The sequence below is a fragment of the Leptonychotes weddellii genome, chromosome 9 (assembly GCF_054177405.1).
Source record: "Leptonychotes weddellii isolate Sample4059 chromosome 9, ASM5417740v2, whole genome shotgun sequence".
NCBI lineage: Eukaryota > Metazoa > Chordata > Mammalia > Carnivora > Phocidae > Leptonychotes > Leptonychotes weddellii.
Window position 1 is genome coordinate 20,154,277 of NC_138377.1, and position 15,953 is coordinate 20,170,229.

Below are 15,953 nucleotides of genomic sequence, written 5' to 3' on the forward strand. Positions count from 1 at the left end.
TTTGTGTTGTCACGCTGATAGCAAGCTAGATGTTAGTCCCTTTAACTGTATTTTAATGGCAATGTATTATAGCATGATTTATCAACATATGGCAGGTGGAAGCTGACACAAATTATAATGAAAATTAAAACAGTCATTTATGCAGCAGGCGATTATCATTTAAGGAACATTTATTTGCAGGCTTTAAAAATGAGGGTTTAGAATCAAATGATTTTAAAATGAAAGTTTTAACGACGGTTACCTTTTTCCTGCAGCCACTCCTCTACGGGCCGGTTATATTTGAAGGGGATTTTCTGTTTTACCATTTGGAAGCGTTCATTATCAGTGTTGCCTTTAAAGTTTAAAAAACAGCTTAAAAAACAATCTGAAAAGTCAATACGTCATTAAAAAACATCCTAGGTTTTTGGTTTGTTTATGAAGTTTTTAGAGATAGATATCAATTTATCTTTAGTAGAGGTGGAGTTGAAGTCACTCTGCCCTTGGTTGACAGGTTTGAGGTCAGGAGACTCTTAGCTATGCAGTGCTCCTTCATGTTTTGGAAATGTGGCATGGGATGGGAATTAGAGCTTTGGCTATTTATAGAAATGGGTTTACCTTCACTATTCTCCATCTCACCCCAACCACACCATAATTGGGTCAATGGAGGCACAGGATTTTCTTGGTTTGTGAGTAATTTGCCTGCCAGACCAGCTTCATCTATGGTAGGGGACCCCCAGTGTCTTAGTCACTGGGCCTTATCAGAAGCATGGGGTCATGTACTTCCTTATTCTCCTCTCAGTGTTTATAACTGCTCTACCTTCTGGTGGAGGGAAAGACAATTTAAGCCTTGAATGGCCAAGGGAGACTTCTTACTCCATAAAGGAGACCCTGGCATCCTACCAGCTATGTTAAATAGATGGAGTATTATAGATGGTTCTTTACATTTCTATTCCTCTGCCCAGACTTGTTCTACATTTTAAAAAAGAAAACACAAAGTAAATATTTGTAAATCAAAGCAGCTATAAATATAGGTATAGAATATTAGCAGACTTTTAAGCACTTACATTTTATTACTACTAATAAATGCAAGCTTTATATGTTTATCTAGTCTCTCTCTCTTAACTTTCTATAAGAGGTCCTTTCTGAACAAGTATCTATTCATAAAGCCTGTTTGGGATACTTCCTCCAAGCATGAAACACCTAATTAGTTTCAAACCTCAAACATAATGCTTTTAACTGCTACTATGCCCCCTTATTCCTTTTGTAACTGTTGTTACCACCCCTGGATGGTTTGTCTAATTAGGACAGATTTGGAGAGCAGTATTGTGGAGATATACCCCTAATGAATATGCTTCAAATCACAAAATAATGAAGCCACACTTTGGGAACTGTTCTATCTCATCAGCCAACCTCACAGTGATCAAAAACTAGTGAATTCTAATTCATGACTTTCCACTCATAGCCCTAGATTGGAACTTAGGGAATCCAATTCCAAATTGACAACATTAAAAATGAAATCAAAATCTCAAAACAGGTGTCTTGGAAATCCTTTACAAAGAAGTCTAAAAGCCAGAAAGAACGTGAGGATTAAGTATAGCATCAGGCCAAGTGAGCAGAACATGACCATGGCACTTCAGTCTTAGGGCCACTTTCCTATAGAAATTATTGACATGTGACTAAACTGGTACGTGCTTTCCAGGAGGTGCAACATGGGAATAGGGTGGCCATGCTGGGAGATGTTTCCAAGATTCCCCATTCATTTCTGCTATGAACAAATGATTTTAAGAAGCTGACTCACTCTCATTCCCAAGGAATAAAAAAACTAAAACAAAAACATCAACAACAAAAACAAAGCTCATGAAAGAGACACCAATGGGTATGTTTCCAGCCTACATCATGGGATCTTATGTGGCTGAGATAAAACATAATATATTAACATATCAAAGAATAAATTACAATGAATGGAATATTATTTCTCATAGAGAAAAACGGGGGGAGAGGGCGTAGGTAAGGAGAAAAAAACAGAAAGGCAACTTCTTGGTGTTTCCATAAGCTCATGGTGAAAGAAATTAATTTTATCTTTTAATACAGTTACCAATTAGAGATTATTCTAATGATCCTCCCTGGTAGATTTGGGGATTCAGAACTCTATTAATCAAAAAGAAAGCTGGGTAAACTCTCACATGTCTTCATAGAAAAGGAGCATGCACTTTTCTGAGAAGAACCTATATCTCGTACTCTTAATCCTACCCTAAAGAAGACAGATAACACAAGGGATATCATCCATCTTCATAAGCTTTGACCCCTCTCAAGTTTTAGTTACAACAAAGTGTTATACTGAAAAATGGCAAATGGATTGTGCCAGATTCACCTTAAATATATTCTATTACTTTGGGTTTTCTGTAACTGTTGTTGGCTGCAACACTAAATATAGTGATAACCTTCACTCCACTCACTGTGGAATGGATTAGTGAAGTCTGTAACAAATATAAAGCTAAATATTCTTAGAAACATGCAGGCAAAATCAGAAGTATCCAAAATTCCCAACTGTCAGAGTTCTATATGCACTAAATTAACTAAATAAGATGCAATGACTTACTTCCTTGGAACACATAGGGGCTCTTTGTCGTCCTAAGCATCCCCTCCCCATACACTCTCTTTCAAACCCAAAGCTCCATAGAAAATCATTTTGAGGCATGGTACAGGCTAGAAAAAGAGAAAAGTATGTTGGATAATCCATAAGTGATATGTTGGGAGGACAGCATAGCCATGATTCAGCCTTAGACCCGTCAGAAAGTGAAAGAGAGAGAGTCATTCTTCTCCATCTCAGCTTTAAAGACATTTAGAAAAAAGTTTTAAGTTTTCCACACCAGATTCATAGCATCTGGCATACTGTTAAAAGTTGTGAAAGATGGAAGGTCATTTGGAAAACCAAATTGGTTTAAATTGCCACATTAACATTGTTCTTAGTCTCTTTTCATGTTCTTGTTGGTTTTTATTTTAATTTATCTCAAGCATTAGTAAGAACTGTTTTAGAAACATGTGCATGAGAATGAGTTCATTTGCCCCAAGCCCCATTTTGCTAGATTGACTGAAAAGTAAACAATCTTCTAAACATAAGAATTCATACACAGGGACTACCGTGAAAGCTGAGCAAAACTTGTCAAATTCATATACATTCATAATAAATCCTTAATGACATTCAGTTGTACATTTCATATAGCAACCAGTATGATGATATCCTCAAGAAAGAATGGCCTTATGAATAGTAATGTCATAATGTCACTAGAAAGAAGCATATGTGCCTTACTAATTAGACCAAAATGTAATGACCATACTTCTCAAACACACTGAGAAATCTATAAATTGCACCATGAGATCTTCAAATAGACATTTCTTAAATTACTTATATGGATCTGACACTCACCTACATAGAACTAAATTTTAGAAAAAAGAAAACTAGTCACATTTTATTCTGTTTAAAATAAAAGTGTGTGTGTGTGTCCCCATGCATTTTTTATCAGAAATTGAGTTTTTTAATGCCACTGGCCCCCTACCTTCATTTGCATTTGTATCACTGGTTCTATTATCAAGTATTTCAACTCCAGGAGACACATCTAACATGCACTGTTGAATTATAATATTGTGAAGAGCAGAATACTCTGAGGTGAAATTATTAAGGCCCAACTGGTTCACACAGAGCTCCAACCCTCATTCATAAATGAATTCAAAGCCTCATGTTTTCCACATTTGAGCAAATCCATTTAGGATAAAAAAAAAGAGAGCAGAGTAAGGAAGACAAAGAAAGCAAGTTGACCCTCCAACAATTTCCCAATACATCAGTCTCTCTTTGCAGTCCCAAAGGAGTAAAGTTGCAATATGTTGTCAGTCCCAAAGGAATGAATATTTTTTAAATTGAAGAATGGAATGATAGAACTTTTGTATAGCACAGGTAACTTTTATGAGACCTTTATTATCATTATCTATTGGTCCAAGCACAGATTCTATTCATTAGCTATTACACTTATTTTCTGTAAGCCATAATCAATACAGCACAGGAGTTAAGACCATGGGCTTTGGAAACAAATTTGGCTTTGAGTTCTAACATTAACATTCAATAGCTGTGTGATCTCGTGCAAGTGACTTGGCCTCAGTTTCCCCATTTCCCAATTCACCGTAGGACCTGGTATAGTATAATAAGATATAGGATATATACAGAACTTGGGGTATGAAAAACATTCATGTTTTGCAAACTATTATTAATATGATTCAGTTCTTTCCTAATGATCTAAGGGAAGCACAAAGATTCCAGGGTGTACTTCTATGACCTCAGAACTTTACCAGGACTCCATTCAAAACATGGCCATATTCCATTTTGTCCCACAAAGATTATCTTCCAAAGATCAACAAGCCATAGAAAATGAAACATCCTGAATATCCCCCAAATCTCCTAGCTGTTGCTTTTTATATTTCTGAGTCTTCTAAAATATACTTAGCTAACCCCATTTCTAAAACAAAGTGGGTTTCTAAAACCACTGAAAGTAAAAGAGCAATTCAGACACTGACAGATGCGATTTCTTGGTCCAGCCACAGATAATGATGATACACTGCTGCGAAGTTAAGGAAGAGCGTCTTAAAGATTCTGGCAATTTGCACCAGGCTGGCAGAAAATGCTTTCTTGCAGGTAGCCTATAAATACCATCTGAAATGTTGTCAAGCACATGGACATGCTAATAGGAATACTGTAACAACATTCATCTGTGCAAAATTAATGCCAGAGGTATTTTTTACATTTTGTTTTGAGTCCTAGAATAAAAGAAAAAAAAGTTTTCTTTATTGTTTTGTTGACACTAAAAAATGAGACCATGGGTCTAATGAACAGTCAAAGAATGAATACTATGAATTAGAGCCAGAGGCAAGAGAAAATCGATGTGAGTAGGCTCAAGCAGTAGGGCATTTCAGAGGTTCTCACAGTGTCTCTCTCCCCAAACAACATTTTGTGAGTTTCAAAGCAAATAGAAGACACTAAAGAAAAGGAATTGGTGAAACTCTCTAAGCTCAGCTATGGTCTTGTTCCTGATGTTGACCCAGATGAACTCTCTCAGAGTCAAAACGGGGGCTGTTGTGCTACCCAAAGGGCATCTAGAATGTTTGGCCACTTGTAAGTGATGGATGGACTGCAACAAAAAAACAAATATCTGTTATTTATAAACTGCCTTTCAACCAAAGAGCTCAAAATGCAATTATAAGCATCATCTCATTAATCCTCAAATACACCTTTGAGGTTGAAGGAAAAAGAACTATTTATATGTTATGAGCCTTGATCCTTTCATGTGCCAAGGTAAAGAAATTAATCTCTTAGAGCAGAAAACTGATCGGCTGGGGGAAGTGAATTAATAGACCCAGAGCACAAGGGCATTATTAAGTAAGCAAGCTTCTTCAGACTCACTTAGGTGGTTCTGTGAGCCAAGGGAACCACCTTTTCCAAGTGATGAGATGTCTGTTCCTGGACAGTAGTGTGGGTCACCCAGGCATACCCTGACTTGGCCAATGTGTTGGCCCACACTGTCTCATTGCTTTAGGTATGTTCAGAAATGGAAAACATATGTGGAAAGGCATATAGTTTCCTTCCTATATCAAAGTCATTGTATTGATCCACCATTTCTAGGCTACAGGGGTTAAGTGGTTGAAGCAAAGATGACTCAGACATGAGTGAAAAGAGCATTGGCTGTGGAGTTAGACTCTGGATGAAATCCTACCTCAGACATTTACCATTTCTGTGAACTTGAACAACTGATAATCTAGATGAGTCTCAGAGTTTCTTCACTTGTCTAAAAAAATGAAGACAACAATACCTTTGTTACAAGGTTTTATACAAATTAAATTCAATAATCCAGGCAAGGACTTAGTTTATGAGTTGAAAGAGGTTGGGAATGGGGAGGGTCTATGATTTACTTTAATTCCCAGGATCTTTTCCTAACACATGCTGGAAAATGAGGACCATGTTAGAGATGTACCCCTGGTGTTTTATATCCAGGTATCCAAGTGACCATGTCTCTATTCCCTGACCTTTGTTCCTGGCCAAGGTGATTTTTTGTGCAGATATGCTAACACTGAACTTCTCTTTCATATCCCAAATCTAATTGAAAGTGCCATTTCTGTTGAAATGTAATTATACTCACGACCATTTGCCCTGATGCAACAATTAGAACATATATCACAATTCCCTATCCTTTTCCTGCACATTGAAGCCATTCTCAACTCTCTTCCTAAAGCTCATTTCTCCTCCTTGCTCCTCATCCACCAAGGATACTTTCAATCCCAGGAATATTAATAAAACAGGGTCCCGATGACTGCAATATCTTTGTTTCATAATTTAAGGAGATATTTTCAAGCAATTTCTAATAGAATCTGCTTTAGTACGATAGGTCTATGTAGCATCTATTCTTTAAGAGCCACTTTCAAAAAATGACATGCTCTAAATTAAAATATAAATTGACTATAAAATTCGATTTGCTTCCATAATTATTTCAAAATGTGCACTAAAGCTAGACTAGTCAATTTCAATGGCTGAATTTTGTCTAGTTCCTTTCTGGTAAACATGTTTAAAATATCTATGCCTCAGTGTGCCTTTAAGCTTTAATTTCTCCATATATAAAATAAGGATTATAATAATAACTACAACATAGGGTTGTCTTGAGAACCAAATGTATATAAAGTCCTTAGTACAGTATGTGGCACAACTGAAGTGTTCAATAAATGGCTTATTACTGTTGTTGCTATTGTGATATCAGTACCTGATTCAAAAGGGTTAAACTCAAATGAAGGTAAACTTAAAAGAATTACTTCACTACACAATTTTTAGTGTCAAATCTTTTCATTTCCTTTCAACATAAAGCCTTAATGTCCGGTCTTCAACCATTTGACATATGATCCCTTCCAGATTCCCCCAGGCGCCTTTCTTCTTATCACTTATTTCCTCCTTGTTGCAAAAGCCACGGTGTTATTTTGGGGTCATCCTTCCCTGTGATCCATGCATTCCTGCATGTCCACCCTCTGTGTCACCGTGTGTCTCTTTAATCTTGGTTTCTTTCATTTCTTGCTAGCAACATTCCTCTCTCCACTCCCTATCCCCTTCCATTCCTCTCATGCAGAGGAAATCAAACTCAGTGTTTTTAAAGGCAGAATGTTAGAATATTTGGTGCAAAAAGATCATGTATGTGTGATGTTCCTATACAGTTCAGATTATAGGTAGGAAGTTTGGAAGGATAATTTCAATGGGCAACAAATAAAAACATTTTCATACTCATGAGTAGGAAAGTCACACGAAAATCAACATGTCTGATGCCATAATAAACTGATGGTGTAGTAATCCTAGATCTTATGGAATCCTGGTATTTATAAATTATAGGTCTTTTAGACCAACTTTAAACCTCATGCCTACAAATGAATATATTATTCCCAAGGGATTTAAAGACCACAATCACTGTATCATGTAACACCCACCCCTGACCTGGTTAATATAAGGGTTTGCAACAGTTGTCTAAACAACCACATCATGGCATTGTCACATATTAGGCTTATTTCCAATTAAAACCCAACAGTTTCTAACTGAATTGCTTCCCCCAAAGTTTGGGCCATCTTGCATTCATGCAATACACTTTATGAACATCAAAGCAGGACTTTAATTACACCCTATTAAATGTATTCCTTTTTTGTTTCATAACAGCATTCCAACCTGATAAGAAAATGCTCTAGGTCTTTTGTCTTTTGAGGAGACACATTTCTTTACTTTATGTCATCTGCACATTTGATAAACATATCTTTGTGCCTTTATTCAAGACCCTGAAAAATGTACAGAATAGGATTATGTGGTGGCTTTATAATATCCACAAATTCTTTGAAATTCCTTACTGTAAGAGATGGAGCTTGATTCTCCAACCTTGCATGTGGGCTCAACTTAGTGACTCAATTCTATAGAATAGGGTATGTTGGAAGTGACAGTGTGTGGCTTGAGAGACTAGATCAAAAAAAAGCACTGTGACTTCTCTCTAACTTTCTCTCCCTCCCTCCCTCCTTTTCCCTCTCCCTCTCAATACCCACTCCAGGGAAGCTAGTGTTATATCATAAGGACACTTAAATCCTTTGGAGAGAATAACATGTCAAGGACTTGAGGCCACCAGATCCTCCATGCCTAGGTAAGTCTTGAGATGACTGCAGCCCCAGTTGCTATCTTGATGTCAGCTCGTCAGACACCTTGAGCCAGATCCACTCAACAAAGCTGCTACTAAATCTTGACCTACAGAAAATACAGTATGTATTTGTTGTTTTAAGCCACTAAATTTTGGGGTAATTTGTTACACAACAACAGATACAGGGAAACTAGAAAGCTTCATCTGAGTGTTTCAGCTCAACCAGAGGCAGATCTCCTTAAGATGCTGTCATAGCTCTCTTTATACTATTTCAGGGAAATGAAGATACACTGTGTCCATAACATGCATCTCATCTGTGATTTATTAATGCCATCCAAAGAGCATTAGCCTAGTTCCATGAGACTTGCTTGGATGAGCCCATGCTAGTCCTTAGCCATTGTCAGATTCTTTGTTAAATATGGTTAAATGCATCACAGTTTTTCTGTTAAATAAAAACACTTGAGAATTTTTATGTTATCAGTCTCAAGTCGAAGAGATTCATCCTTTTATATAATGTAAAATTTGGGACACTTTTCCCAAACTAGTTTTCTATTCTGACTAAGCAAACATTCACAGGGGCTTGGGTTCAATTCCTTAAGCATCTGGGAAATTATTCATGTAAGACCCAGAGATCTGAGCTCCTTTGAGAAACTGTTACCATTTGCTCAGCAAAAGGTGGACTGGATTTTCCTATTTATTTTGTTTATACCAGCCTTTACATTCTGAGGGAGGACGTGCTGGTGACAGATGAAGATGTGTGAGGTGAAGGAGTGGGGATGAAGGGGAGTCCACATAACCACTGAGGTTCCGCCTAAGCAAATGTTTTTTATGTTTTATAATTAAAAAGCAGTTTCTGGGTTTCTGGGAGTAGAGTTCTTTGGAACTCACAGTTTGTATTTTGAGAGAAGGAGTCTACAATTTTAAGAAAAGGAGTCTATAATTTTAAGTTTTACAGATTTCAAAGATTATCTAAGAAATATAGTTTCCTTATTTTAATGTTTCTCAAACTTCTCACTTACAACATCATTAGAAATAGGACTCCTAGCATAAGCAAGCATCAGGGAGTAGAGATTTTAAAGATAACCCTCCCCCATCAAAGGTATTAATTAAAGAATTGTCTGTACTCCTATTTGTTTGATTATATGGCATCTCCAACGCTTTTCAGAAAATGAACCAGTTGGCAGCCACGCATCATTTAGTGCAAGATTCAAAGGTCAGATATACACTACTACAATGTGGTACAAGAATCAAAATTTTCCCAGCGAAGAGATGACCTCAGGGAATGCAGCAGTTGTAGTATATCTTGAATTCATACAATGCCTCGTTAACTCTTCTTGGCAAATTAATTCAAATTGATTTGTTTGTGAGAATTGCAGCATGGCCTCAAATCTGGCTACAAAGGAGATCAGAGAAAATGTCTAGAGAAAAGTAGAGATCAGCAAGGGGCTATTTTTATAGCATAACTATCTTTGTTAAAAAGAAAAAAAGAAAAAAGAAGATAAGCAAAGGAAAAAAATGAAATGAAGAACACAGGCTATATAAATAAAACTCATTTCATAAGTAACACCTATATATCACAAATACTCAAAACAAAGGCAGATAAAGTATTTGAAAGTATCCAAAGGGAATATAAAAACAAGATTAAAATTCTTAAAAAATGGACATTTAATTTTTAAAAAGGCAATTAACTCAATTTAAGCAAAGTGATATGACATGTTGAGAAGAAAAAAAAAAAAAAGAAGGCCATGTGATATGGCAGTTAGAGCCAAGATTAATTCCAAAATGTCATATCTTAAAGAAAAGAGAGGGGAGGGCAATTCCTCAGTGAAAGCCATTAGTTTACAACTTCACACTGAGTCCTGAATTTAGGGTTGAGAGGGAGAAATTTAAGAGGGAAATATAATTATAGCTGCCACAACATTTCCCAAGCTTTCTGCCAAAGCCCTCTGCAAAACAGCTACCTAATCCTATCCCGATACCCATGCCCCTTTGCAACGAGACTTCGTCACTCCTCCCGTCAGAGGTTGAGTCTACTTTTCCACCCCTTGATTCGGGGTTGGCTCTGAGACTTGCTTTGTTTGGCACCAGGCATATTAGCAAATGGGATGTAAGTGGAGGTCTGAACAGTGCTCGCCCTCTCATGCTGCTGAGACCTGAGATTGCCATTACCAAGAAAGCCAAAACCAGTCTCGGCTTCTGGAAGATGAGAGATCCCAAGAAGAGAGACCCCAGCCATCTAAGCCACTTAGCCAGCTCAGCTGAGGCCGCAGACCTGTAAGTGAGGCCATCAAGACCATCTCTAGCTCCATCCAAGCCAGCCTGGAACAGATAAAACACCTATGCGACCCACAAAAACATGAGCCGATAAATAACAAAGGTTTGGAGTGATTTTGTTATGCAACATATATTCAATGATACAGCCAGGGAGTTGGGAAATCCAGGAAGGACTGGGAAGCAGAGATTTGGTAAATGAAGCGGTCTCCTGTGTGAGGGTTTCCATCAAGAACCAACAGGAAGTGGGGGAGGCGCTCAGCTGCTACCTATGGAGTCAGAGGAGCTTGTGGTGATGAAAGTCTTCAGGGTCCTGGAATGAAGACAGGGAGGCATGGGCCCCTGTTACCTATCCTTGGTCCTCTTCTTCATTCTTAAGAGAGAATGATCAAATTCAAGGAAAGGGATGCAATAAGGCATCTCCTCAGAGGAGGGGGACAGATCAGGGCTGAGGGAGCTGGGACAGGGCAGGAAAAACAGAGAGGGACTGATACTTCTCTGGTCTCCATTTCTGGACTTGGACTAGGTTAAGGGTGGGAGAGTGGTGGGGTTGACTCCAGAGGTAATAAGGAGTAGAGCTAATAAGGGGCCACTCAGCTACTTGTGTGACTTCCTGCCATCACTATTCAAAAGAGTGGTGGACAGAGGCTTGTAAGAAAAGCGGGTTGGACTTAATGGGAAGATGTTCTGGGACTCTAACCCCTACCCACCAATCGATATTTTTTACTCCTTAAAGGATTCCATGGGGAATCCAGAAGGACTGCCTTTTTTTTTTTTTTCTGAGCTAATACTACCTTTACTCTCATCCCTTACTCCAACCTTCTAACCAAACCAAACCATTGATGTTCCTGTAGGATATGAATAATCACTGATTATGAACAAATAGGCTTACTTAGGCTTAGAATAGAAAGATATGCTCCACTAGACTCCCTACTAATACAAAACAATAAAAACAAAGCAAAACACTGAATTGAAGACCAAAACCAGATAAAAAAACATTCCCACCTTGCAACTTTGTGTTTTAAAAAGCACGTGCTGCCTCTTCAACTCCTTTTAAAGCTTATGGATCAGCAAGAAATAGCCTTTAGAAACTCACTGAGGAGAGTTTAGAAATCATTTTTCTGGGACTTAATAGCTGGTATCAGAATTGTATTACATTAGCAGGTGAATGGCAGTTGGACTGTAGAGAAAAGTATCAAAAATGATCAAAATCCAAGGGGTTAAACAAAGAGTAAGGACAACTAACATCTAAATGTTTTGAGTGACAACTCGAATGACACGTATTTGTCAATAATTAGAAATAGGTCACGTTTTAAGTCATGACTCAAATATTAGTTCATATTGTAAATGTGATCACCAGAATAGCAATTTAAAAAAATAGGTTTTTTTTTTTTTTACACTTTTAAGAAAGAAGTCAACAATTACATAAAATTATCCACATATTTAAAATACTTACCTAAAACCTAGACTCCTCTATCCTGCAATTGAGTATCAGTTCTTGTGGGCATGTTTTTTTTTGTTGTTGTTCTGATATAAAAATATAATCACCTTAGAAGATTAAAAAACATCTTTTTACACCATTCTACTTCCACAATCCACTTTCCAACACATAGTGACATGAAATATCAACACATTTTATGTGGTCAAGAATGGTCATGAAATTGATGACTGCTGCTACTTCAAGCAGAGGCAGGTGTTCCAACTCCAATAAATCATCAAGTTATTACCTTTGAAAGTTTAAATGATTACCAAAGTTCTTAAAACATCTGAAAACCTACAAATTTGACATATGTTAATAAAATATTAATGACTCTCCCTTCTTTTATTTAATATAAAATATTAAATAGCATGATACTAAATCTCAGCTATCTGATAACTATGTCTAAAGATCTTTAGGCTATTTTATGTTTAAATATATTTATTTGTTCTGGGACAAATGCAATGTTTTTAGTATTTACCCATTGATGTGTGTGTGTGTGTGTGTGTGTATGTGTATCCTATACATATAGAATTTATAAATATCTCAAAGGAAATAATGCCTTCATATAGTCTCCATAGAAGCTTGTGCCTTTCCACAAGAAATAGCTCCTAGATATCTGTAAGAAATAAATATCTTGGATTTAAAGAAATGACTGAGAATAATTTCAAATGACATCCCTAATGATAATGGAGTTGAACAAAAAAACTTTTCCAGCCAGAGAGGAGAATCAGACAGGTCTATTTTCTTGATAGAAGAAAGGCAAACTGTATCAGCTGTAACATTTCAAATTATACTAGTCAAATTAGAGTAATCTGTTTTCTGTAGAAATTTCTGAACCAACCAGGGAAATGTACCAGATGATCTAGTATTATCACCATTCTAATTGCTAAGTTCCTTTGAATTTTACTTTCAGAAACCCTACTTTTATCTTTGCAATAATGATCCAAGAGATTAGAAGAAGGCCTTCGAGTGACTTGATTTGCCTACTCAAGTTCATGCAGTGTCTACTGATGCCTCATTGCTGTCTTGTCAAAAAGCACTTAGAACATTAATAAGTATAAGGCACAATTAGGACAGGAGATGAGGCAGGTGAGAGAAGAACATGTACTTTTCTTGGTTTTATATTTTCATTCCTGATTATCAGGGATGGTGGCTTATTTAAATCCCACTGAAGTCCTTACAAGTGTTTAGACTTCTGAACAGGGACTGCAATTTCCCATCTAACCAAATTCAAAGGATGCTGTCCAAAGATGTACCTTATTTTTTTTTTCTTTCAAAGATTTACTTCTGAGTGTGACTCAGAAAGGAGAACCTAGACACAGTGAGTACTAAAGAAATAGATTTCCTCCTTACTTTTCCTGTTTGATATAAATATGCTCTGATTGAATAATGGTCCAAATCCTATTTATTATTCAATTCCTAGCACAGGGATTTGTAGAGATGGATACTTAATACTTTTACAGACAAATCTGAATGGTTTCTGTTCACAAAGGAATGCAGATACTAGGGTTGCTTCTGTCCCTAGAGGTTGGCTGTGACAATTGGGATTTTAGCGGTTATTACACATTTAAAAGGCACTGAGGTTTGAACATACATAATTACTGCTCAAACTCTTGAGCTTTCTAGTCAGCAGTTTGCTTGTTCTAAGCAGCTGGGGTGTGTGTGTGTAGGGGGGAGTGGCACAAATCAAAGGATCAAAGCCACAAGCAAGAGGATCAAGGTACGCTTATATTGATTATTCTAATTGGCCAGGAAAAATTAAAGCAACTGTAACCTGACAGAATGATGCAGCTATATAATTATGCAGCCACAGAATGAGTTGGATTTACTGGCTAAAAAGTTCATTAATGTTTTGGCCTAAGTGTTTCTTGGTGACATCTACAACTACTACTACATTTCAACCAAATCACTGGAAGGTTGGTTTGGAACAAGTGTTGAGGATGAAATGTGTACAACTACTGAGGATGGGGATAAGGCTAGAGAATTGTCACAAAGGTCTGGGATTAGGGTTGGTCAGGACTCCGAGTCAACGGGTGGACATAGCACCTGGCTCAGTTCAGTTGCCTTATTTCCAGAACAGATCTATTAAGAATATTTCAAAATTCCCTTTATGAACCTCCTTGGAACTCAAAATTCTCTGAGGTCTTAGTAGAAGAAAGTCACAAAATGAAGCAAACCTATTAGATTTCACTTGGTTTATCTCCTCTAGGAGATCTCAATTGCCCGCTGGGAGCAATATCTTCTTTTCCATGTATTACCTTCCTTTTTTTCCTCCCCTCTCTGGAGGTCCAGCTCCACACTCATCAAACAAAAAATTCAGTAAAATTCCAGCTATTCATTTTGAAAGTCTAAAAGCATTTTGGTTCTATTTAAGTTTGTACTTCACTTATATAAATTCTTATTTTATTTGAAACAGTCAACATCTCACAACAGTTTTATATAGGTTTGAAAATGAACTACTAAGTATTTCTAAACCTTGGCTGTCTGAGAAGATTTTAGATTTATTTTTACTTTACATACATATCTATGTCAGATTTATATTTATTTTTTTTACCTTTCACGGATGCCTGAATGTTCTTTTTTCTCTTCTACCATTTTGACTAAGTATACTGGGAAATTCTCTCTTCTGGCTCAGGAATGTAAAAATAATTTAATAAAATAAGACTTAATTGTTTCAACAAACAAAATTTTCCCAGTAAAAATCTCAATAGCTATTCATTATAAAAACTTGTTATTTTCTGATTACTTTTAAAATGAACTTAAGTATATTTAATGTTTGTAAAGGATACTCTTGACCTTGGTATATACTATGCTATGTATGTGCAGACAATGAAGTCAGAAGCTTGCAATAATTTCAGTACAGTTGTGCAGTTTAACATTTATTGAACAACTGCTATATTGCCACTTTGACTCAAAAAAAAAAAAAAAAGAGGTGGGGGAATAATTAATAGCTCTGCCACTGTGACCACTTTGCTTAGGCTCTATAAAGGCATCACCAAGTCTGGTGGTGTATACTTTCTACTCTGGTGGTGGAAAATTTGACCTTAGACTGAAAGCTTTATCACATTCAATACTGAGCTCAGTAAAATGTGGAGGGGCTGCTATTTTTTATAAATAAAATCTGGTCTTCCTTAGTTTGATTTTTATTTAAAAACTATTTTTTTAAATTTTTAAAAAAGACTTTATTTATTTGTCAGAGAGACAGCACAAGCAGGTGGAGTAGCAGGGAGAGGGAGAAGCAGGCTCCCTGCTGAGCAAGGAGCCTGATGTGGGACTCGATCCCAGGACCCTGGGATCATGACCTGAGCCGAAGGCAGATGCTTAACCAACAGAGCCACCCAGGCATCCCTAAAAACTTATTTTAAACTTCTGCATGCTTGTGCATATATAGAGACCTATAAAAACTCATAACCTGGTACTCTTTCCTTTAATAAATAGGAACAGATTCTAAAATCTCTAAAACTCAACAGCAAGAAGTAGGCTGGGCCACATCTAAGAAGAGTCGGCCCTCGAATAGCAGATCAATGGCCAGAAACAGAGTGGAAGCACAAGTAGGAAGCTCCTAACAGCCAGTTAGGGGCAACCAATGCCAAGAAAATGAAGAGAAGTTTCTCTGGGACTCAGAAAATGGATAAGATATATCAGTGAGCAGGCAGAAGAAAAGGTAAATGTTAAGAAGTCAGTTGGCGGGAATGCAAGCTGGTGCAGCCACTCTGGAAAACAGTGTGGAGGTTCCTCAGAAAGTTGAAAATAGAGCTACCCTACGACCCAGCAATTGCACTACTGGGTATTTATCCCAAAGATACAAATGTAAGGATCCGAAGGGGTACATGCACCCCAATGTTTATAGCAGCAATGTCCACAATAGCCAAACTATGGAAAGAGCCAAGATGTCCATCGACAGATGAATGGATAAAGAAGATGTGGTATATATATACAATGGAATATTATGCTGTCATCAAAAGGAATGAAATCTTGCCATTTGCAACGATGTGGATGGAACTGGAGGGTATTATGCTGAGCCAAATAAG

General features: G+C 37.1%; 1 protein-coding gene across 12 annotated transcripts in view; it reads right to left on the reverse strand.

Moving 5' to 3' along the window:
• NRXN3 (neurexin 3) overlaps window positions 1-15,953 on the reverse strand; it is a 1,456,830-nt gene that overhangs the window by 148,933 nt on the left and 1,291,944 nt on the right. For 7 of the 12 annotated variants that reach the window (XR_014148330.1, XM_081830129.1, XM_081830130.1 and 4 more), the window contains one exon: window positions 242-331. The exons of the other annotated variants lie outside the window; for them this stretch is intronic. Coding sequence is in view for 6 of the 7 variants with exons in the window: in XM_081830129.1 (XP_081686255.1) it covers window positions 242-331 (90 nt within the window). In the remaining variant the exon portion in view is untranslated. The remainder of the gene's footprint in view (window positions 1-241; window positions 332-15,953) is intronic. 12 annotated transcript variants of the gene reach the window in all.